The 25,817-nt window shown below is 39.4% G+C and overlaps 1 protein-coding gene across 2 annotated transcripts in view; it reads left to right on the top strand.

Annotated features, from left to right (window-relative positions):
- DHRSX (dehydrogenase/reductase X-linked) overlaps positions 1–25,817 on the top strand; it is a 202,580-nt gene that overhangs the window by 160,841 nt on the left and 15,922 nt on the right. For both annotated transcript variants that reach the window (XM_033513822.1, XM_015625572.3), the window contains one exon: positions 11,020–11,227. In XM_033513822.1, the coding sequence (XP_033369713.1) occupies positions 11,020–11,227 (208 nt within the window). The remainder of the gene's footprint in view (positions 1–11,019; positions 11,228–25,817) is intronic.

Below are 25,817 nucleotides of genomic sequence, written 5' to 3'. Positions count from 1 at the left end.
TTATTTAACTCATGGAGTATATGGTTTTGTTTGAGTTCTGCTGTTTAAGCAGCTTCTCCATGATGTCTTCTATTGCATATTCTGATTGTATTTGCAAGATAAATCATGTTGCCTTGAGAGGACCAAATGCCAGCTGCAGTACAGTGCTGTATTCATTTAGACATGTCCTTCCTGCAGCAGGTTATCAAGTTTTCCTGTATAGAGTTAGATGATAAGTATTTAAATGCTTACTGTGCACACATAAGTCCTTCTTTGCCAAATACTTTCTGTATAAATGCAAAAGGATTTGCTGCTTTGCAAAATGATCCCTTGTGTTTGCAGTGATTAGCATTAATTGCAAAAATTGACTGGCCTGGAAAATGAGTGTACTGGGGAAGGCACAGATCTCAAATTCTATAAGTTAATTTAAAAAACTAAATGGGCTACTGTACAATCAGACCAATTCATCAATTCAAAAGACAGAGTTCTAGCACAAATGTATCAAGTTTTTTATCCATTCTTGTCTGTTCCTGCAACAAATAACAAAGAAATATTTAAGTTAGGATGCCAAACTTCAGAAAGCTTTCATTTTACATTTATCAATGTATTTTCATTCTGTCTAATCGAAATGCTTTTAAGGCTGATTGACTTCTGGAGAACCATAACAGAGTGAAATACTTATACCACAAAGGTTATGTCAGACTTACATGTATTTGGGGATATTAAGTGTAGCTACTTTTTTGTCACAATGTTAAATTCCTTTTTGTCTAGAAGAATTAATATTCTTACAAAGGGTTGTTAATAATTGGTTTAATAGGAAACTGTGTTTCTGAACTCGTTCAAAATCACAGCATGCTGGGAAATGTGTGAGATAGGGGTGCTCCTGCTGCTCAGCCTCTCCCTGCACCATGGGTTGGGTGGGAGAAGCCAGCTCTGCGTGGCATTCAGGACAGTGGTTCTCAGAGATGTGCTGTTTTCCAGAGAGGCAAGACAGTTCTATGGTGATTTGAAAGTTAATGTATTGCATTCGTGTGATAGAGACAGCAAAAGGGACTTGGAGAACTGGGAGCACAGAGAGAGCTTGTTGCCCTTGAGAGGGGAAGGTTAGTTTAACATCTTTCTGTTAGCAAAAAGACTCATTAAGGCTGAATGAACCTTAAAAGCTTTGGAGTTCAGGTCCTGGGTGATTATTCACATATTTTAAGTATTTCTCTCAATTGCTTTAGCTACCACCATCCTCCCAGTATCTTGTTGGTGAAGTTGTCCTTTGGGCTGCCTAGCATAGCTGGGGAAGCCTGACACACATGCCTGTAAATCCCTGGAATAATGTGCTAAGATAAATGGTCAAAATTATCAGCTCACCTTCCAGAAACCCTCTCCAGGTTCAGCCCTGCTGTTCCACCTGGTTCTTCATAGCCATACATTCCAGGTCTTGCCACATGCATTAAGGATTATGAGGTATTGTGAAGGGAGCTGAAGGCAGATTTCTCCCTCTGTGATTTCTTAACTCTTAACCTTTTCTCTATTCCTCACCCCGAACCTCCCTGTTCAGAGAAGGATATCTTCATCTGTTCAAAAACAGACCAAGCTGGTGAAACCTGTTAAGAAAAATTGGTCTTTTGATTAAATCAAGTTCTTGATAAAAAATGTGTTGTGAAAACTGCTTTCTAAGTAAAATTAATCTCTGTAAACATAAAATATTTTAGCCCTCAGGAGTTTTAATACTTCCAGAATGTTATCAGAACTGTCTGATACAGTTGTAGCTTTGTTATTCTATTTCTTCTGCTCTCATTATGTGTTGGGTGCTGTGGTAGCCCAGCATCTGTGCCATGGGAGATGGAGAGGGGCTGTACGCAGCAAAGTCTCCGCTTCCCAAGAGGGACAGAGACTGAGGAGCACTGTGGCTCTCAGCTTTAGGGGAAGCTCAAGAGCTTTTAACAGTGATGTTAAAGGAATGGTGGGCAGGTTCAGTACCTGAATTGCCACAAAAAATCAATCCATCAATCAATCTGTCAAAGCAGCAGTTTCTTTACATTCTTTTTTCAGTGACGGCTGGGGTGGGGCAGCTCTGTGACTGCGTTGGTTTTTCAGGACATGAAACTTCTTGTCATTTCCTGGAAAGCTAAACCTGCCAGGTTTCACTAGGTTCTGGCATGTCTGCAAGTGTAAGAGGTCTTAAGCATTCTGGTCCCAGGCCATACCATGCCCCTTCTTATCAAATGTTTGGTTTACCATTACAGATCCTTGTTTGCAGTATTACAGGGTGACACAGTGTTGGGAAATTTATAAAGTGAACCCCAAAACTCAGCTCTAAAACCAAATGGTACAGAAAGTGATTACTGAGTGTCCTTTACAGTACTTAGAAATAACCACTTTGTAATGCTGGCTGTGGACTGTTTTGTATCTTACTCCTTTCTTGTAGGTGTTTGTATTTTGCTGAAGTTGGCTCCCTCTTCCCAGGCCCCTTTCATATTTAAATCTTATTTAAATCCCACCTGATTTCTGACAGTGGATGAGTGATGCTGTTGATGCACAGTCTCACAGGAACAAAAGCCTTTCTTGCTGTGTCTGGACTGTGAGTCATTTCATGGATGCAGAAAACTTCCGCATTTTAATTCCTCTGGTACTTGTTGGCATTCAGCTGTATTTCTTCTTTAACCTAGGAAGGTCTTCCAACTGAGGAGAAAGCTTCTTGTGATGGCTTTTAACAAATAGCTGTCTTTTTTATGAGTTTGTTCCTGGTCTTAACTCATATGCTGGGAGTTAGTCACTTTTATCACTCAATTTAAAGCTGTGATGGTTGAATTCTCACTACATAAGTAAACTTCTAAAGAACTGATGTTGTTAAATTGTTTCAACAAGAAGAAACTGATTTTCAAAAGTATGTTGTGCCAGGTTTAGTAATATTTTGTTATTTCTGTAAACAAACATTGATGGCATAGCATTTTCTGCCCAGTAGTTATAGATATCTCAAAGGAAAAAGGATTTTGCAGGCATATTGCCTCCAATAAGACAGACCAGTCCTTCAGTGTGGTGAATATTTGCTCTTGCAGAACACATTCAACCCCTCCTTAAATCCAAGGCTGTGCAGTGGGTTGAGCCCACCACAATTAAACCTTAAATTATCTTTGCATATACACCAACATAGTCTACTGCAAATCTGCCAACCACAGATGGTGCACTGTGCTGGATTTGAAATGGCAGCACCTCATTATGCTTACTCAGACCCTACAGTTCCTTTTGAGTCCCAGAATGAAAAGCTCAGAACTTGCAGCTAATCTGCAAAAGTCTACACCAGTTTAAAAATGCTTTTCAAGAATATTTTGGATTATTCAAGTTATTGCTGGGACTTTTGTGGTCCTATGTGCATTCTGGTTGAAACAGAGGAACCATAAAACCCCTCATTACTTCCTTGAACTTAAAAGCTCTATTGCATGAGAGGTAGGAAGCTTCCCACCAGTGGGTGGAGAGCACCTGCCCCCATTTATAATCCTATAGATAGTCTTACAAGATGTGTGACAATCTTCAATAAATTGAGAACCAGATTATCCAAGAGATAATATGAAAAGATATGTTCCATGTTGTTTCCCCATCCCTCAAAAGGGTCATGAGAACAAGGAATGTAGGTCTTGAAGTTGTGATCTTTTTCGTGGGTAAAGCAATGGAAACCCTTGCTTCCTTTTATATATTTACTCATTCATTTGTTTAATGGAGATTTTTAGTTGAATGAAGGGATACTATTATGCTCAGATACCATTTCAACTGTTAGTATGTACTTAACACTGCATCAAATGCCTTTACCATAGAAAAGTGGCAATTTATATCATTCTAAATAAAGATATATATTTCCTGGCAGAATGGAATTACAGTAATTATAACTTGAATTTGATATTGATATTTAAATTAATCCAAAACATTTGAAATTAACACAAACTGTACACAAACTGAAAAAATTTACTTCTTTAAAGGTACTGATTCTGGTGAGACTTTGAGAAGACCAGCCTTTGAGTCCATGTTATATGCATTTGAGAGCTATGCTGAGTACCTGGCAACTGAGCTGCACACAGCAGCTCTCAGTAGAGCAGAATAGCTCTCGGCATCTCACCTCCTGCCATTAGGGGTAGTCATCAGCCAAATGAAAAATGATGCTCTGATTCCATCTGGATGACAGTACCTCCCAGGATGACAAGCCCTGGCTTATTTTTCTTTCCATAAATGATTTTAAAATAAAGACATTCTATGTTTCTTTACTAAATGTAGTCCTCAAGAGGCAGTAAGTTAATTTTTGTTCCCTCTCCATTTCCTAAAGGCTTTTAGAAGGATCTAGTCACTGAATGCTATGAATTTATACAGTGAAGTGCTAGAAGCTGGGAAGCATGGCTTTAAAAAAGAAACAAAAACCAAAACACCGCCCAGCTTTCAGCTTGTGGCTCCTACTGCGTTGTGGGTTAAGCACAAGGCAGGAGTCACTGATCGGCTGAGATACCAGTTACTGAGACCATTACCGACATTTTACCCATTAGAGAGAGAGCATTTCCCAGCTCTGAGCTTTTACCCTTATACTCTAATTTTAAGAAGAAAAATGTTATTTTACGACAGTTGAAAGATGCCAGACAAAGCCTGGGTTTGTCCAGAGCTGTATGTGAGGAATATGTGGAACCGAAGAAGTCGCTGCAGGAAGAGGAATGAAAGGCAAGATGAGTTGCTCTGCCACTGGCCTATGACTGTTTAAGTAAACCCCATGCCACAAATTAGGACTGAAGGATTTGCTTTTTACCTCATGTAGAACCACTAATTTCATGTATTGGTCTGGTAGCCTTCCTTTTGAACAAGTTCATCACAGGGGCAGGAGGGCTCTTCAGGAGTCCCTAATGCTGCATCCCTTTTTCACTCAAGGTCTATGCTTCAGCCATCTTAACTATTGTATGTATACTGTCACAATTTATTTTTTAAGGCTACACATCAAGATTTGTGTAAATATGCATATAATATACAAGAAATGTACATGAAGAAGTACATGAGAAGTTGCTCAGGAAGACACAAAATGCCCAGTCGTGCATTAGATGAGTGGCTGTGCAATAGCCTGTAGTAGTAGTTGGTAACAGGACAGCTGCTGTACAAAACATAACTACAACAACACCTCAAAAGCAGACAAGTTAATACCTTACATTTGAGCTTTGTTTTACTAATGCATATGTTTCATCCTTTCAGTTCGTAAAATACTAGTTGTCACTGGTGATATACTTATTTTCATTTCTCCAGCTTAGTCTTTTCTTTTTGTCTGTATTGTTTGGGCTTTTTTGTTTGTTTGTTTGTTTGTTTTTGGTTGGTTGGTTTTTATTGAGCAAAAATCACAATTAATGAGACTCAGAAAATGTGTTCAGAGGATAAATATATGTAGTACTGCCAGGAAGCCTGCTTTAATCTAATAAACAATGTTTAGGACTCAAGCTTTATTATAAGAGAAGAAAAAGAAACTGCTTATGATAACCAGTAAAGACATGCTTATTTTCCAATATATTTCTTTAGCTGCTTCAAAATAAGCTGCAAAATCTATCAAAACTTGAAAAATCTTGTGCTGCATTCCCTGAAGAAAGAAAATTTAAGGCTGTGAAAGCTTCATGAGTGTTTAATAATAGACTTTTATAGTCTTGACTAAGCAATGGTGATGATGTATTGCAAGATTAATACATAAATCATTAGGAAGCTTTAGTCATTTTAATACAGCCAGCCTATGTTTTGCTTAATTCCCTGATTCATCCTAAGGCATATATTGAAATTCTGTGTGGCCTTTCATTAAAAAGCCCAGCATGTCAGCCACGTTTTGCATCACTTGTCTTTTAATGGAGCACATAGCAGCTGGGTTTTCTGCAGTTTGATCTTGGTGCACTCTGCCCTCCAGGCAAATTAACACACTGGAAATTGGGGAGCAGGGTGAGGGGTGAAAGGAGGATGACGTGCGAGACAATTGTGAAAGGTTCACATCAAGAAAGCTTCAGAGCTAGCACTGGCTGGGTTAAACTCTTCTGTGTGCCAGTCAGGATGGTCACAGGTCCTCTGAGCCTTCTGCTGAAGCAAGATGTGGTGGGGCACAGGGTGCTGTCAGTGAGTCCATGATGTCTGTCATATGTGTGTGTGTGCAGCGCGAGAGGAGTGCTCAATGAGAGTGAAAAATCTGAGAGCAGCAAGAGCCCCCCATGGACAGGAGGGTGAAGGAAGTGATCTGTGCTGTGCAACACAATTTCCCCTTTTACCCCAGTGGGTACCCTGACATCACTTAATGCTCTTTACTAAATATGGGATCACTGGATGTAAGTGGGAGACCACTGTAGAAAACAGACCTACTAAAGCCAGCCTGAGGAGAAACAACTAAGACTGCCAAGAGATGTGCTAAACATTAATCCAGTTTTCAAACTGGGATAGCAGCTGAGTCCATATTTAAACACCTAATTAACCACTGCAGGCTTCAGTTTGAAATTTGGCTTCTCATTACTTTTTGAAAATACATTCCATAGGGAGACTGCTGCTGGAGGGAGCACCATGGAGATAAGTGGCAAAATCAGCTAATAGGCTTCTGGTGAAAAAGAAAAAAAAAAGAAGGAAAAAAAAAATCAGAAAACCTCAAAGCACTAACTCCAGAATAGAATACCTACTTATTTTGTTGTTGCAAAAATTCAAAACAATCCCTTTATTTTCTCCTCCATAATTTCTGTAATAGTAAGTCAAACCTTCAGCTTATAAAAAAATCTTAAGCCAGAAGTATGAACTTCTGCTAAAAATTAATTTGACACAAAATGCAGAACCTGTTTTATCCTGATCCCTTATTCATCAGTATAGAATCCATAAAACATTATTTTCAAAGGAAGGAGAAGGTCTTGTGTATTGGTGCTCTCTTGGACAGATTTCAAAGCAGTGAATTAAATTCTGCCTGCCTTAACTCCTCCTGTACCTTTCATAAAGTGAAAGTGAAATAAAGTACATTGCCCTGTTTTATCAGCGCTGACTCAGCAAAATGCTGTGGAGGGGCATCCCCCAGGGGTTTTCTATGGGGCATCCCTCTGTTTTCTATGGTAGGAAGTAGGAATAGTGGTCCACAGCCAGCCCCACTCAAACAAGGGAGTGAGCATGGACTTCTCCAAGCCATGAGTGCCAGGCATGCTGTGCTTTCCCACTGAACTTCTTCCCACCAAGTCCTTGCTCCACTTTTCCTAGCTGCTGACTATGTACAGGTTTGTCATATCACAGCACATGCTGTCTGTGATATTAAGCATCACCCAAGCTGGCTGAGCAGTTTTTATTAGGATGTATCCCTGGACATCGAACACCAGTACCTCCTTAGCTCTCTAGCTGACTGACCAGCACCCACATTAACCACTGGGAGCTGGGACCTTCCAATTTTTTTGCCTGGCTGGTTGCCTAATTCGGAGGCAGAGCTCCTCTGCCTAAGAGTCTGCTTGCCTGGCTATGAAGCATTGATACCCTGTGTTCTCAAAGCAGCAAAGGTGCAAGTGTCACAGGTGCTTTGTGTGCACTGCTCTGCTAGCACAGTTTGCTGATAAGCTGTGTTCTGCTTGGATGGTTTACCTCTTGTATGCACTTTGATTTCAGAAAGACTTTTAGAACCTTTGGAGAATGTGGAAACATGTAACATCAATATTATTTTACTTAGTATGCAATTATACTTTTATTCATTGTAAAAAATGTGTATACAGAGCATAAAGTGCCGAGAGTAGCTGGATTTAGATTCATAGCCTTTAAAGCCAGATAATTCCATGTTTAAGAGTAAGACAATTTATGGTTTTAAACTAAAAGAGGGTATATTTAGATTGGACAAAAGAAAAAAATTATGATGAGCATGGTGAGGTGCAGGAATGAGTTGTCCAGAGACAGTGTGGATGCCCCATCCATTCAAAGCCAGGTTGGTTGGGACTTTGAGAAGTCTTGTCAAGTGGAAAGATGTCTCTTCTTATGGTAGGATTGTGGGACTAGGTGATATTTAAACTTCCAACTCAAACCCTTCTGTGATTCTACGTGTGTGTTCATAGAAGACAGAATCGTGGTGTAAGTACAGGTACCTATGTGGTCCTATTTTTCTGATACATAAAGTCAACACTGGATGTAATGAAGTCAAGCACTGATGATTTATTTTTTCAATGGGGCATTTAAACAACATGATTCTAATAAAATGGGGCCTAACAGACAAAACAGTTTTTCAACAGAAATCCTCATCAGTTCTGTGTCATGTTATTCCTCTGTCTTATGTAGTCCATTGATGTCAGGTTTCTGGAAAGCAAAAAACACACACACAGAAATTGGGAAGAGATAAGGTAATCATTGCAGGGGCTCTGCCAAAAGATTTTGCTCTGTGTATCCAATTTTATATTCTTCATATCTATATTATGTTATTGAAGTCTGATTCCTGGCTGCCTTGCAGATCATTTGCATCTCTGCACTGTGATATAAAAGGCTTCCTCATTGATTGGGTAGCTTTTATATCTTCTCAGCACTCATGTTTCTCTGACATACATATCTATGCAAAATACAAGGCTTTGGAGGATCCAGCCCTTGTAGTTCATGCTTCATTGCCACAAGGTAAGTCAAAACAGCACTCTCACAAAATGTGGGAATGGGGAGTCATGGGGAGCTTTCAGCATCCTTCTGCCTGGCATCTGAAGATTACTGAAGGCCAGACCAGACCCAGGCAGAACAAGTCAGAGTAGTCCCCAGCTCTGCTTCCCTGCGAGCCGCTCGCCAGACAAGATCTCTCTAGCTCGACTCGGGAAGCTTGTCCCGTGCCCCAGCTTGCGTTCAGTGGGGGAATGAATGGTGGTGCTGATGGAGGAGTGCCAGGGTTAGCTGCCAGCTGGCTGCCGGAGGCGGCTTGGGATGAATGCTGCTTCCCATGGGTAGTGTGAGCTCTGCCCTGCACGGCTGTGCACAGGAGAAGCTTGTAGCAGCTGAGGAGCTGGTCCTTCAAGTTAAAGGGGTTGGAATATGCATGAAGCATAAGGTGACATTTTGAGCGTCTCAGATCAGAGCATGGACGTTACTGAATTTAAAATGTAACTGCAGTTTCCTGAATAATGCCAAGTAACTTTTATATTCATGCAGCGATTGTTCCTTACTCTTTAAATAGCCCATTTTGTCCAAAGATGCAGGTGATATCTTTATGATAATGAAGCTATGGTATCCAGCAAGGTTCAGCTGAGGCCATTGGTTGGTGCAAGGGCCATCTATGATCAGCTGTCCTTTTTGGTTCTGGGTTTATATTATGCATTTGTAGACTGCTTGTGATTTGCTTGTACAAGAAAAGAGACGGGGAAAGAATAAGAAAAGAGATGCACTGAGGTTCAGTGTTCTTGTCTTTTACTTCTTGTGGCTAAGCTGTATTATTTACTGTGGTGTCTCCAAGTTCTTGAGTCCTTTCAGATAACATGGACAGTTAAATTGCTTTGGTAGCCTTATACCTCTGTAGAGAGTCAGCCTGATTCTTAACATCCAGCGCTTTCTGTGATGAAGTGCACAGGATATTGTAAATAAGATATTCAACAAGAATGAGATAACAAAATGAACTCATATGTTTACTATTCATTCAAAATAAAAAATTTGCACGTAGTAACAGCTACAGAAATCACAGGCAGGCTTTCCAGCAGAGTAAGAGCATCCCTAGTCTGGGAATTTCTTGCACTTAGGGTGAAGGTGTAGAGGATGGAGCAGCTGCCACAGATACAGGACAACATCTAGGGGAAAAGAAGGAACTAGGAAAGAGAGTTCACCCTCCTGGGTGGGTGCCCCTCTGTCACCCTTCACCAAAAGATTAAGGTTCTGCTGCTGCATGGATCCTAACCCCTGAGTCCAAGTGTGCAGCAGCTGCAGCATGCAGCATCACTTCCCCAGGCTTTAGCAGAGGCAAAATGGATGGGGACTGGAGAAATTTCACTGTTGTTCCTAGGAGCCTGTTGCCTTAGGCTCCTGCCTGCTTTGCCTGTGAGCTGTCTGTAATGCCACCACTTACCTTTGGTTCTGCTAAGCACCAAAAAATGTTAGATGAGAGGCTGAAGTAATTACAGGAGTGAATTGTTATGGCATAGGAATTTGTGGAAGCAATGCTGAGGCCACAGTCAGGAAGAGCATTTTAAGTGACATGCCTGCTAATTTGCCTGAAAATAGCCTGCTTATTTTAAAAAAAAAAAAAAAAAAAAGGTGCTTTCTGTGTGCAATGAAACCCAACTCAGGAGTTCCTAGAAAGCTTGACTTGAAATAAAGGCACATTTGACATCCAGATAAGAGAGGTGAACAGGAGTCTCAACAGGTAATGTTTTGCTGTAACTCCTGGAATTTGTGTGCCTTTGTCATACGTCTTTGGCACAGTCCCTGCCAGCCATCTGTGCTTTAAAGGCTGTATAGGGCCTGTAAACTGTCTAAACTGGTTACACTAGCAGCTGCTCTCCTTGAACCACCTTTTTACCCCTCTCTTAGCAAAGCACAGTCTGGTGTACCCCTCTCTTAGCAAAGCACAGTCTGGTGTGTGACCAGGGCAGCTGCAATGAGTACCTTACTCATCTGTACTGCTCCCAACACGGGAGCTTTCAACTAGTAGGTACTTTTGCAGTAAAAATAATAATAGCAACGAGAAGTAGTATCATCAGTCATGGATTTAATAAGTGGAAATCGGGTGTGTATGTTTGGAAAGAGCAGAGGAAAAGAGGGGGGAGCAGTTTGAGGGCCTCTAGGTGATGATAGCTCAGAGATAGGTACCTCAGCATTTCTAGTTTAAGGAGTTTGACAGAGAGATTCTGGCAGGTATTGTGTAATTTTATTTTAATATTTTTCCCTGCTATAAGTAAGACTTGGTGTCTGATGGAATAATCAGTGAAACTTGAGTAAACAACACACCTGCCAGTGATAAGCTGCTTCTTTTGATGAATTAGTGTATATCTGGATATTGCAAAATGTGGTACATGTGATATTTGTGCAATTCTGTTCTCCTTCTGGTTATTTTTATGTGCATCTCCTTCTCTTTTTCTCTCCTGTGTACAGATGTTCGTATTCATCCCATGGAGCCTATGCCCAAAGCAAACTTGCCCTTGTGTTATTTACCTATCGACTACAGCATCTTCTGACTGCAAATGGAAGCCATGTGACTGCTAATGTAGTAGACCCTGGAGTAGTGAATACTGAGCTCTACAAGCATGTCTTTTGGGTTGTGAAAGTGGTGAAATGGATGACAGCCTGGCTGTTTTTCAAGGTATTCCATTTTTAAAATCATTTTATTGCTGTGCCCTTGCATTGTGAAAGCTGGAGTCGGCCTGGAGAGCTGAAGGTGTTTCAGAGTTTGTAGTAGTGTATGGTATTTATTGCATTTCTCTTTGCTGATGAGATGTACAAAATCAATAAAGACAGGCTTTTCAGCAAACAAACATTTATTTTAAATGGAGGGAGCAAGCTGTCACAGTAGGGAAAGGGAATGCCTTTCACAGTCTGTGCCTGGTTATCTCTGCCCTGATCTATCCACGTGCTTCTCTGCGTGCATGAGGGCAGGACATCATCCTAACATGGAGCCAGAATATGCAAAGTGTTCCTCAGAAATGACTTGTACATTCTCTTATAGAGAAGCAGACATGATCTGGCATGGTCTACATGTACACAACGTGTTACAGAGAGGAGGGCAAAGGGAAGAAGAAAGTTGCACAAAAGTGGCAGTGGGAAGTGGCTGTGCTCCAGGATGTGGGGTCCAGGCACACGTGCTCAGGGAGCTGGGACATTTTTTAATTAGGTTTTTCATTCTAACACATACTTGTAATGGTACTTGATTTTTTATTATCCAATCCTGGTCTGCACTAGGAAAAAAAAAGTTGTTTAATTAAACCGATCCAGAAGTGGGGCAGACTCAGTTATGGGTAATGTTTTGTAGGGGTGTAAGTAGATTAAGCTGAAATCAGTTTAGCTGTGTAGGTGCAATCTCCTCATGCACACAGGCCTTTGAAGGGCTTGTGCTAAGAAAATATACTGCTTATAGCTCTTTCAGAAAGTAGTTTTGGATTAAGTAAATGGAACCTGATTCCATTAGAGAAAATTAAATGTCCTAATTAAAATGAAGTATTTTACATCAAGGAGCATGTCCCACAAAGCAAATTAATTTTAAACTTTGATATGGAAATATCAGTTGCTTTCATTTTAGAAATGAACTGGAGGCTGGAAGAGTGACTGTAAAATAAGATGCAAACAAATAAACCCATATTTAAAAAAAATTGTATCTTCAGAGTGCACCTTGAATATTGAAATAAAATTGTAACAAGAATGCTCATAATCTGCAATGCATTCTTAAAGAAGCAGACTGCAACTTTGCCAAACCATGTATATTAAACTTGTTTTGCTTCTTGTGACTGCCATTTTAAATATCAGTCTCAGGTGGCAGTGTTTTTCTCATTGGACTTACTTCACCTTGCTAATATAAAAGTTTCATGTAGATTTTTAGGTTGTGCTTAGGATTTCCTCTGGAGAGACAAAATTCTGACTTCATTCTTGCATCTGAGAGTGAGTTTCAAGTTTCTTGATGTTTACAGCACTCAATCCCACCCAGTTTTATTGATGTGCCCAGGAGACATTTTTGTATTCTTCTGGTGATGTGAATTGGATGCCATTGAACATTTAAAATGATTTATAACAAGAGAGATTCCCATTCTTACAGTCCTAACAGTCCTGACACTGATAGTTCCTGATAATTTCCTTTCTTCAGAAGAAATTCTGCCTTGAAATAGGTGACAGACAGACATACTTATCTGTCTGGAAGAGCAATGGCTGTAGTGCCTGAAAAGCAAAGGTATCAATTGCTGTCTGAGTCAGAATAACCTCAGGTTTGGATATCTGAATGCATCAGCTATTGAGGTAGAGGTTTTCACATTTTTGTCTAATGCTTAATGTGTTTCTCCCAAAATCCACAGGAGAGGGAATTCTTACTTTCTCTCTCCCCATCTTCCCCTAGACCTCTGAGCTAGCTGCAGCTTCAACTTCTACTCTTTGTTTATTGCTTAGGATATATCTGTCTGTTCCAGAGCGCTTCATCCCAGAGGTGCACCCTGCTTGGCATCACAAGGAGATGATGTTCATCTGCACAGCAGCACACATTGAAAGCCTGCCTGGCAATATTAATAGTGCTCTATTGAGGGCTGTAGTATTCGACATTCAAGCCTGTGTGAGTCTTGTGTTGGTCTCATGCATTGGGGTAAATTTTCCCCAAGAAAAGTACAAGAAAATTCAGTTGTCTGGTAATATTAGCTGGTAGTTGGTAGTATGGATTTTTCTCCCCTGGAATTTTGTTCCCAAGCATTTATATGAATCTTCCTTCTAGGATTATGGCAGTAATGCAGTGAAAATGAGGTGATAGCTCTCTAATCATACTGACTTAACTAGCTATTGTCACCCTGAAGTATTCCTGAGTGGGTTCTAAGCATGTGCTGGAAATTGCTTCACTCACTGCAACATGGCACTCTTGAGAGCACAGCCCAGAGAGCTTCAGTGAGGAAATCCATCACATCTCATTCCCTCAGGAAAGAGTCAACATCTTGTTTGATTTAGTTCCAAAATAAAGTGGCAGAGCCCCCAGTACCTTTCGATGCATTTCTGCCAGCTCTGGTTCCAGTTACGTTCAAGTCAAATACCTCTTAGGGATTTCAGCCTGGCCCCCACCTTCCCTGGGCTGCTCGTGTTTGAGGCAGACAAGGCTGTCAGCTCAACATCCGCCTTGGAGCTGCCTCAAGATATTTAGGTACTTAAACAAATAGACCTACAGCCTTGTAAATAGGCCATGATACGTATGCATAATTCCCTCAAAATATTAACAGCTTGATTTTCTTAAAACGGCAAAACATTATCTTCTGGACTTTATACATGGCTCAGAAAAGTCTTGGCCAAGTCAATTTGATGTTTTTCCCCCAGCAAGTTGCAGTGAGAGGCATTCCTGTAAGAATAAGGTAGGCCAAACTAAAGGTTCTGGTGACAGTCATAAAATTCGTGGAATTTATGCCTGCCCTTTAGAAGTGATGGTTTCATTCTTTCTCGGCTGGATTCTTTCTCAGGAAAGTTATTGTCTGCTGTGATACTCTAAATTTGCACTTTGCAAATGTTTTCTCTGTATTTTTCATAAACATGGGCTGCTCCTGTCACACAAGAGAGAAAATATGTTTATTCCTAAAAAATAAATAAAAAATAAATAAAAAAAATTCTATCCCTATCTTCTTGGTAAAGAAAGCCTGATGAGCTGATGCAGTCCTCTGCAGAATGCAGTGAAGCATGTTACCCCCTAGTAATTTTTAACATAAATTAATCTTCTTTTTGAAGAGATAAAGTACAAACTAGTAATTAATTAACTAATTAATGAGATAGTAATAACCTAAAAAGTCATTCATTGAGCATCAAATTGCAATTTACTTAAGTGTACGGCACACCAGCTTCAGCGTTGGGTACTGTACAAGCTGGAAAACAGGAAGTACCATTTCCCTCCCAAGTATTTCTGCTTCTGCAGCAGATACTGAATATTCATTCTTAAGCCAGATGGTCTCTGCATGTGATACAATTAAAATGCCTTAGAGCAAAGCGAAAAAGTTGACTCTCATTAATGTCTGATAACAGGGACTGTCCCACTTTGTATGACTTCATTATGGCATCAAAGTAGAGACATTTGACAGATAGCAGTGTTGTAAAGTTCCCCAAAACCTTGTTTATGACAAGCTTGGTGAACATGTCATTACCAGATATAGAGTATTTGGTCCTTTCAGCCAGCTCAGATTGGTATTTAGGAAGGCATTGTGGAAGGAAGGCTTTGCATCAGATCCTGTCTTAGCTGTCATTTCCAAAGACATAGTGCCACATAAGTGATTATTGACTGACAAACTGAAAATGAGTAGGATTAGTGACCCTGCCAGCCTGTAAAAATGAAGAGAAAGGCTTCAGGAACACAGGCTAGATAGACATCAACCAATATAAACTAATTCGTTCCCTTCAACTTGTCAAAATAGGCTTAACATTGGTGTAATTTTCCGATAACATTTTTTAAAAAATGCTTCTAGTCTGTAAGCACATCTAGAAAACAAGATCTAAATGACCTGGATTCATCATTCATGCCAGAGGACATAGTCATCCAGGTCTTATTGCAGCATTTCTTATTCAAACTGTCCCTTTGGCACTGTGAATATAGTAAATTTATTTCATCCTACCCCCCAGGTGTCAGAAGACAAACACATCACCACACAATAACACCAGCTGTAGAGAATGAGAGTAATTAAATCCCACAGCTGAAAGCAGCAATTCATCAGCATCAACATCTTCTGTGCATGAGAGTGTATGGTACTCACATAAAGCTAATCTGGGCTTTTCTCACGAAATGAAAACTTGCAGAAACGTGTAATTTGCAGTTAATTTTTACAAAAGGTTTTTCTGGTCAAAACCATAGAGAAGAGAACAGTTTACTTGAATCCAGTAATGTTGGTCTTTCAGCAGATACCATTTTTGTACACAGTGGTACAGGGATTTAAGTTTTCAGAGCCATAGGTGTCCTTTTTTTCCATCTATTAAGTATTTTATTATTTGTACAGCCATAGAATGATTCTAGGGGGAAAGATGGAGGGACTGGCCTGAGAAGGCTAGTGAATAATCTACTATTAAGCTCCCAAATCCTGGTGATCTGGGGCTCTTTCATGCAGGCGAACCCCTGGACTTTGTTAAGTATCCGCGTCCTGCATCCTGGGGTATGTGGATGGAGCTTGGCTGCTTTATTTGTTGTAACTGCTGAGCACAGAGCTTTCTGAACACAGAGCTCTGTGTGTCTGTGCAAAGTCAGATCAGACCCCTCTAAGGTAGGCAGGCCCTCAGTGCCAGAGCGTTGGACCCTGGTCTCCAGAGAACCTGTGACTCCACTGCATCCCAAGATATCACTATTTTTCTGCATGTTTTATAAGGTCTAAGTGGTTAAAATTAAATTATTTGAAGAGACATGTTGAGAGTTATGACAGGGTGCTTTGATGGCAGGAGGATGAAGGATTTGTGTTGCTTGCCTCAGTGTATGGCATGCAAAGGAGTGTACGGTTGCTGTACGGCACAAAATGGGTGGGATTATGTCACAGTGCATCACAGGGAGTTGAGGATGTTGAAGTTCTTGTTTATAACTTATTTGGAAGCAGCTGCTGCTGTGACTTATCCCTAAACCACACCCAAGCTTCCTCTTGAAGGGTGCCAGTTGGAACAGGCTGAAACACAGTTATGGAGCAAGCAAGAAATGAAGTAGTGTGCACAGAGATACATCTCACGTCCTGTCCTGCAGTTTTAGTTGTTTAATTAAAAGAAAAGAAACATCTCTTTGTTTTGGCTTTTTTTTTTCCTTCTGACAGTGTGAAATGGGAAGATTATCTTCCATCTCTCAAAACTGTTCACAGGACAGGAAAACTTTCTCCATGTCTAATATTGTCTGGAGGATTCACCCTTTTTAACCCGGGAAATGGTCTAAAGGAAAACAGGTTAAAACAACTCTGTGAACTATGTGAAAACCCATGCTTTTCCTGTGTGAAATTGTTTTGGGCTGGTAAGCAACTGAAATGTCAGAAGCTGTGTGTTTTACTATGTAAGAAAGGGTTTATCCTTAACTCTGGTGTGATAGAGGATTGCTGATTTAACCTGACAGCCCAGGAAGATTATTTCATTTTATATGAAAGCATTTAAATTTGTATCCGAAAATACAAATTCCTGTACTGGGGTGAGAGCAAGTAAACAGTTAAGAAATTGTGAAAATATAAGAGCCTAACCAGTGTTAGCACATCAGCACCTATCATCCTGTAATCTGTAACTGGTTTCATATTCAGAAACCACAGAGTTAGTTAGGAAAGATATTTTCCATCAATCAATCAATTCCTTGCAGTACTTTCCTAAGTATTTGATTAATACCTTTGTGTGGTAATCTTTTCCCAGTCAGACTTGTTGAAAATGAAGAAAACACAAAAAAAGGAGGATAATTTTGCTTTGGATTAAGCACACATCAGGGACTCTGAACTGAGTCAGTTTAAAAGAAGGTCTTCTCAATGCCTCTGATGTGAAGGTCTCAAAAAAGAGGCTGAAAGATTGGGGAATTAGAGAATCTTGTAATTTCCACTAGACAATTATCATACTCTTTTAAATTACAGGTTATAACATCTCACTACTGTAATTCTTCCTCATGCATTAGAGAAATTCTAAGTCAATCACCATGTGCTTAAAATTATGTTTTCTTCTGGTCAGGTAGTATAACAGTACTTGGAAACTTGAACCCACTGGCAGCAGAATGAAGAGCAGCCACTAATCTTTCTCATCGGTTTATCTCTCAGAGAAAGAGCAAAAGAGAGAAGAGACAATCCCAGCCCCAATAATATGACCCATTCTGCAAGGGTAGGAACAGGAGTTGCAGGCAGTTTCTGTCTTCCATGTGAATGAGTTGTAAAACAGAGTTAAGGAGAAAGACCACTGGCTTCCCTTGGAAAATCCTCCAAATGAGCTTATGGGTGAGCAGCAGTTTGGAATTAAAATCAAAAGATGCAGAGGAGTGGGTGGTGGGGAGTGCATATTCAGGTGTGTGTATGTATATATATATATACTTATTTATATTTATTTATATGTATTAATATATTTGTGTAATCATTTATATATATATATATATATATATATATATATATGGTCTATTTAAATTCCTCATTGCTTTGCTATTCTTGAGTTATGTGTCCCTAACAAAAAAGATTATGATAAAATTTGTGTTGCAGAGCCCCATTGCCTAAAGACCCTGCTCACTACAGAGAAAAATAATTTTAGGAGATTTTTGAGATTTACAAGCTCTCCTTTCCCCCTTTCTGATTATGACAGTGTGTAAGTTACCAGTAATTTAAGGAGACTGGAAACCCTTTCAATGTGAAGTAAGGAGATTTTTCCATGAACAACACAGACATAATTTTTGGTTGATTTCCTGAGTTTTCAAAGGCTGACATAAAGTGTCAGGTTCTAACAAGAAGCTGAAAACATTCCCTTTTCTAGAGGTCTAAGCTATCTATGCCTGAAAGTCACCTCTGACAGGTCTCCTGGTTCATAAATGTCTGCAACATAAATGCCAGCATCAGAGGTGTGATTTCCTCATGGTCATTGCTACTACAGGACCTTTCTTATTCTAAGATAAATATCTGCAGTTGGGCAGCTGAATTAAGTCCTTCAAATGCCAGTTTATCCCTGTGAATGACAAAGGGGTCCTCTGGTGACTAGCATAGCTGTAGATATCTGTGCTGTATAAAGTTGTGTAAGATGAATTCTTTCCTAAGGTACATAATGTTAATTTTCTAGGTTTTTGTTTGGTTTTTTTTTAAATGAACTGAGGATGGTGGGATTTTGGATGTGCACAGGAGAGAACAGAAGCTGTAAAGGTTTGTTCCTAGATCTGGGGCACAAGTTATCTGCTATCAAGCTGGTTTTGCAAATGGCAGCTCTCAGGTGTTAGACCATTTCCCATAAAAGTGGGAAATGAGCTCGTGGGCAGCTACAGATGAGGAAATACCAGTCACTTATGAAATGCATTTCTCATGTATGTTTATAATCTATTGTGTGCCTTTACTAAAGCAGCCCTGGGTGAGGAAATCCCTATTACTTATGAAATGTATTTCTCGTAAGTGTTTGCAATCCATAGTGTGCCTCCACAGTTTATCATGCAGATATCGCCGTACATTTACATGGGTAGTTATGTGTACTCCCTGCATGTATTTATAATAGCCTAATGTCTGCAGCAAGAGTGAACCATGGGAAGCAAGCACCATCTACTACTTGAGGACAATCTGGAAACAGTAAACACATATTTTTAATATAATAGCTCTGACATTAGTTATGACTATAATGATCATGATGGTAAGCCACAAATTTCTGTGTTGCATTTTGGAAAGATTACTGAGATACTATGAGTATCATAGTAGTTCATATGGTTCTTTTTGTTCTTAGTATGTTTTGAGCTAAATACCTGGGATTTGGTGGATTTTAATAGGTAAACACAAGAAGAGACTTTGGTTTAGTGCCTCTAGTCCCCATTTTTCCTACAAGGAAACTGATACTAGATGTGGCACAAGCACATCATTAATCTCTGAAGAGCTAGTGGTTTGTGTACATTATTACATATTTAAGCATTCTGTTTAAATTGTGAGTCTCTTTAGGGCAAATGACTACATCTGTGTGGTGCCATCTCAGCACTGGGAAAAGGGGAAGTAACCACAGGGGTTGCATTGCCACAGACAAGACACTCTGCAGGAAATATAAAACATATGCAGAAGAGGATTTGGCTGAAACCAGAGCAATGTGCAATAAAACAAGAATGAACTTGGACAGCTTATCAGAGATGGGATTTATAGTGGTATTTATTTGGCCCCATTCTGCTGACCTACTTTTCTATCTCTGGAATAGGAAGGGGGTGCTGCTGCTGGTCCTAGGCTCAGGCACTGTCTGAAAAACTGCATTGCTCCCCATGTCTCTTAACTGCTCATCATTCTTGGAGCTAGCCACCAACAACTTACAAGCCTAACTTGCTGTCTTACCAATATTTTACCCAATTAAGTGTACCTGTTGCTTTTTGACTGCATAGCAAGGGCCAGAGCTGGTGCTGTGTGCCTGGCAGGCCTGTTTTCCCAGGCTTTGCTGTGAGAGGCGCTGTGAGCCCCAGCCCAGCCGTGTCACATCCCAGCAGTATGCTGAGGCATACTCAGGAAGAGGCTTATTCAGTGTTGTTGCCTGCCAAGCTTAAGATACAAAATTCAGTCTTCCACAGTCTGTCACTTGTCATATACTATCCTAAGAAGATTAAAAATGTAGAAAGAGAAAAGCTGTCTTGTTGTTTTTGGAGCTCATAGTGTTGAAAATAAACTTATACAGACTGTGAGTATATTTGGGTGCCTCCCACCTGGAGTGCTGCATCCAGCTCTGGGCTCCCCAGCGCAGGAATTGTATTGAGCTGCTGAAGCAAGTTCAGAGGAAGGACACAAAGATTAAATGGATGGAGCATGTCATCTACAAGAAAAGGCAAAGAGAATTAGGATACTTCAGCCTGGAAAAGATAAAACTGCATGGTGGCCTTCCAATATCTGGAATGAGCTTACAAGGAAGACAGACAGAAACTTTTCTTTTTACAAGGACATGTAGTGACAGGACCAGGGGAAATGGCTTCAAACTGAAGGAGTACATTTAGATTAGATATTCAGAAAAAATTCTTTGCTCTGAGGGTGGAGACATGCTGGAACAGATCGCCCAGAGAAGTTGTGGATGCCTCATCCCTGGAAGTGTTCAAGGCCAGGTTGGATGGCACTCTGAGCAACCTGGGATAGTGGAAGGTGTCCCATGGAAGTTGTGTTGGAACTAGGTGATCTTTAAGATCCCTTCCAACCTAAACTGTTTTTTGATTCTAAAAATTATGTAGGAAGGACACTGTGGGGCAGTATACTTGTTTTTTCTGTCAGGACTGTACATTGCCCAGTTACAAAGGCTATTTTTATAACTGCCCAAGCTGTGAATGTAGCCTGGTAATTTTTCGGAGAGGAGTTCAGTTATCACAACTCTCATGCATCACAGCCAGTAACAAGAACTTAGGTCCCCATTTTCCTTTGCACATGAAATGATGACTTCCATCATCATGAAGTTTGTGGTACTTCATCAGTGGCTTTACACAAAATACACTAATCAGAACTTGCTAAAGAAGTAAATAAGATCTGAACATAAAAGCATCTAGGTCTGAATCTTACTTCATATTCTTCTACCAAGGATTATCTGATTTGATTTCATATCCTCTGTGGAGTACTGTTCTTTTGTAAAGCATGTAAGACATGTCTGATCCTGATCCTTAGAGGTTCTCCTTGATCTGGGGCTGGCCTTTTATTTTTCTTGCCTGGTTTAGGTTTGTGGCGCATGTGTCCTATTTTATATGCCTGTTATCTCAGGAAGTGGATTAAGGCTGGCACAGATACACTGAACCCTAATCGCTTTAGAGGGCCTGCAAATCTCCAGAGGTAGTAAGTACTTCAAATGTTTATATTACTAGGTTCAGCTGATGTTGCTGGAAATCCATTCAAGATGATCTGGAAGACAGGAAGCATTTTACACAGGGTTCATTTTGTTTTATTTTTTTTTAAATTACCCTTTTAATATTATGTTATATACACTTAATGCTCAGTTTTAATTTTGGTGAGGTTTTTTTTCTCCTCGTTGTAAGGCAAGCCTCAAGCACTATTTTCACTGCAAAATATATCTATAACCCAGTATCTTGGTTAGAGTACAACTTCTCCCATGAAAGTTTCAACCCACTTGTTATACTTCTAGGTTAAAGGCAAATTGCTAGTGTCATTATTTCCATCTTTTTGAAAAAGTGATAAAATATGAAATGTTTTTGTGGTCAGGTACCTGGATTTGTCATCTCCAGGTCACTTCACAGTGGTTTACTCAGAGGAGCCAAGGGAATTATAAAGTACCTCCAGTGCTCAGAAGCAGTCTTGTACCTTTGATGTACAATCTGTCACACACTCTCCTGGCTGGAAAGAAAGAATTTGCAGTATTAGAGTCATTAGGCTTTGTAGATGTGAGCAGGTACCATTCTGCTCAAGGTTGGAACCAGTGCTGTCACTCTTACCATAAAGACAACACACCTTTTGTGAGCTGGTTTCAGTTTGACTCTGTAGAAGTTCTTGGCAATTTTTTTTCTTCTTTTTATTGCCAATTTATATCATGATATCTAGCAATAGTCTCTAACCAAACAGGACTAAGAATGCTTTTAGGGAAACAATTTACTCAAGACAAAAATTAATTGGAGTGACTGGAAATGTATTTACTTTGAGAAAATGAGAAAGAAATAAGGAAAAAGAAGAAACTTGTTTCTAATCTTTGGAATCATACTCTGGGAATGACTCCCACAGTGTGGCAGTTATAAAAAGAGTCTTGTATTTGTGATGGAGTTTAAATAGGTTTTGGAGAAGAAGATCAGCTGATAGGTTATCTGCAAAATTAGTTCAGAGATGTCCCAAGATGGATTGTTGCTTCTGAATTCTTTTTCTATTTAGAATCCTTTATTTTTTGCCCCAGGTTTGCCTGCTTTGTTTTCGTGCTGAAAAGAAAAAAAAAGAATCCAGTGTAAGAGTATATAAAAGAGTATAAGAGTACAAAAGTGAAGATTTTCCAAGAAACGTCCATTTGATTTTGAACTTGTTGAGCATCTAGAAAATTCTCCTTTAGGAAAACCTTTTGTGAAGATGTGCTATTTCTTGCACTCACCTCCATCCTTGCCTTTCTTGACAGTAGTTCTTCCAGTTTGCTGATGAGTTGTGTTGAATTGTCCAACAGTCTAGTCCTTGCTTTTGGTTACAGCAGAAAAAGGGAAGATGACAGATATATGGATCAGCCTGAAGAGCCTTCAGTGGAAATGAAATCTTTTATTGTCCTGGTCAAAATATCTGTGCATGCTCTTAAAAACAACATAGCCATGATAAATTGCAAATGGAGCTGTACAGATAACTGACATAGCCATGTAGTTGATATCTAACCTGCATTACAGCAGTGCTTTTCACAGTTTGGTCAATGCTCAAGAGACCCCTCAGCAGAGAGGCTGGGCAACCATGGGCCACGGTGTGACCCTTGAATGAGAGACCACGGCTTCTCGTTTCCAAAGACAGCTCAAGGCCATTGTTTGAGGTCTTCCCCCATGCCTGGTTTGCATCTAAAGCTCCTTCAAGATGACTAGTGTTAGGGAGCCTTATAATCATACTGGAAGTCACCTGAGATATTGAATCCAACTGAGTGTCCAGACTAGACTAGCCAGAATTAGAAAGACAAAGATTTCCATTTCTAAAATGTCCACAAAAGAGTTTGGTCAGGATTTTTTCTAAGGGAAGGAAAGTTATTGCAATCCTCTTTTGTGATGTCAGCTCTCCTTGACCTGAATTAGTGTGTTTTCACTGCTACTTGCCATATTTTTCTTATGGAGAAATTATACTATGTTTTAAAATTAAAACGAACAAACAAACAAAACCAACTTTTTTGTTTGTTTGTTTGTTTGTTTTCTGGTCTTCTGGCCTTTTTAATTTGAACAATGATGTGATGTTATGGGGAAGTCAAAACTGAGTGCTTGATCTTACTTGGTGGGTCTTTCAAATCAGAGCAATAGACTACTGCAGACTACAGGTCATGGACCTGTTATGAGAGCTAAAATGTGTCAATGCTCCAAAAGACTGGGTAAAAGTCTGTCCCCTGATATGAATGACTGTCTAGATTTCAAAATAAATCCTTTGGATTGTATAGAAAATTTGAACTGTCAAGAAATAAATGGTGTGGTGAACTGAAACATAGGTCTCAAGATACCCGCAATTTAGCTGTATTTCAGTAATCTCTCATTCACCTTTCATTGCTGTCAGCAGCCTGTAGGGTTTCCCTTATATTTACGATGGAAATATCTGTCAATGAATCATGTCACTGAGATGCATGTGTTTTTTCCACTTCAAGGAATTATTAAACACTCCATAGTTTCTGATGTAAACACCACGTTGCTGGGTCATTTGTACTATACTTGGTATTTCTTCATGTAAGCATCTTCCTTGCATGAAAAAAATTCTTTATTTTTATGTGTGGTAGATAGAAGGTATTTTTGAATATAATTTTATTTCTTGTTTTTACATGTTTTTACAATCAACTTGTATTTCTGTAAAACTTTGGATGACAGTATTTATTTACAGAATTTTGCAATGATTAAGATGGTTACTTAGTGCCTATATGAGAGAAAAATAGATATACCTAAAATTCAGGAGACTGGAGTACCTCTTATGTTTTGGAGTCCCTTTGCTTAAATTTGTGGAGATTAGATAATTTTCATGTTAAAAAATATTACTTACTTTTAAATGTAGAACTTCTTAATAAACAAAAATATATTAATAAAATGTAATTTCATTTTTAATCATATACTAACTAAAAATGTAAGTTTCTGTGGGCTTACAAGTTAAACAGATTTTACTATGTAGTTTTCAATAATATTCATCCACTCAGCTTTACTCATGTGCAGTACCTAAGAATTTTTAGGAAGGATAGATAAATAACAAATTGCAAAGCACTGAATATTTTGGGAGACTGCAAGATCCTTTTAATTTGGTCTGCTGTTTGTTATTGTCACTGTAGGTTATGAATGAGAACATCTGCAATTGTCCTCCAGTTAATATATTTTTGAATTAGAAGAAAGGGCAGAGCTACAGAGCAGCTAGCAAGTGGTCAGTTAACCTCAATTGCAAATGCTTAAAACACCTCTTCAGTGGGGCTTCTTAATGATGAAATACATAGGGCTGGCTTTTCTGACAACTCGTGGAATGAGATCGATGATTGTAACCTTTTCTCTAAATTAAACTGGAAAACCAGGAGCCAGCAGGGCTGTGTGCTCAGAGCTTTGGAAGAGCAGCTCCTTTCCTGCTCATCACCCCATAAATACATTTTTAATGTTTATTTTTAAATTATGTGAATATATTCTGGGCTATGCTCTCATCTCTATTTCGTTGAGCCTACCTCATAATTTATAGTTTTGAAATAGTTTTATTTGTACTTATTTAATGTAGCAGCAGTTAGCTCCAGCCAGAGTACTGTCTAGATTTTATTTCCTTTTCAACACAAAAGTAAGCTTTACGAGATTGAGCAGCTCTCTACTACTTGCAAATAAGGTGTATGCTGAGACAATTTTCAATCTTTATGATTTCTTGTGCTTGCCTAAATAAAATGAAAAAAAATTACCCAGAATGAGCTCTTTGGAAATGAGTTTATATTTTCAGAGAAGGAGTTAAAGAGCATATTTGGCTCAGGTATCTATTTTCCCTTAGAGAAACATGTTGTGTAAAGATGTGTACCTTAGTGCTATTTTCTCTCTGAATTTCTCCTAGTGCTTATGTCTGTTGTTTGTCATGTTTTTGTTCTGCTGTGGTCGTCTGACAATATTTGTAAATTCTTCATAATATTAATTTAGACTAGGAGAGGAATGTCCCTGATTTTTCAAGAGCCAAACTTATTTTTCTCATTTTATTACATTAGTAATTAAAAATGATTGCTGTTTTCTTATGCAGAGCTGTAGCAAGACACCCAAATATGTTTCTAGTCACAGCTGGGCATGTATTCTTTTGAAAATCTGTCCCTCCCATCAGGTGCTGCTGGTAACTGTTGTCAGATGTTCGAGTAGCTGTGCTCTGATGGCAGGCATGATGTTGTTTCAATTCATTTTCTAAGCAAGGACCAGATGTTTGTTCTGGGCTAGGCAGAACTGATTTGCAGTTAAAACCTCAAGGAGTATCATATCAGGCTGTAAACCAGCCATGTCTCAAGCCACATGTGAATCAAAAAGAAAAAATGTGAGAGCCAGTGGTAATCATCTTCTTCACTGGCCTGTGCATCTCAGATATTTGTTTATGCATGTGAAGAACAGCTGTGTTGTTCTCTCCCCTGCGTGAACAAATAAGAATTCAGATTTGTACCTAGGACTGTTTCATGATTTTCCATTGCTCTACACAGAGGTAACAATAAAAACAAGGCAAATGGCTATATTTAGAGAATTAGGCCAGTGGGAATTCATTGGTTCCCTGTAGGAGCCAGTGATAAATCTGTCTCCTTGGTACACTTCAGTAGGCTGTAAGGCACACCACCTCCAACTCTGGCCACCTCATGTCCTTCCACTTGCTCTCAGCAGTAAACCATTGGAGGCAGAAAACACAATGAGGAAGACTTAAAAAAATTGAATTCCAGCAGAATTATACTGGACCTTTAAGAGGTGAGGTCTTGATCATCCTGTGACAAAA

The sequence above is a fragment of the Parus major genome, chromosome 1 (genome assembly GCF_001522545.3).
Source record: "Parus major isolate Abel chromosome 1, Parus_major1.1, whole genome shotgun sequence".
NCBI lineage: Eukaryota > Metazoa > Chordata > Aves > Passeriformes > Paridae > Parus > Parus major.
The sequence above is the reverse complement of the archived record's forward strand: the minus strand, read 5'-3'. Positions and strand labels throughout refer to the sequence as shown.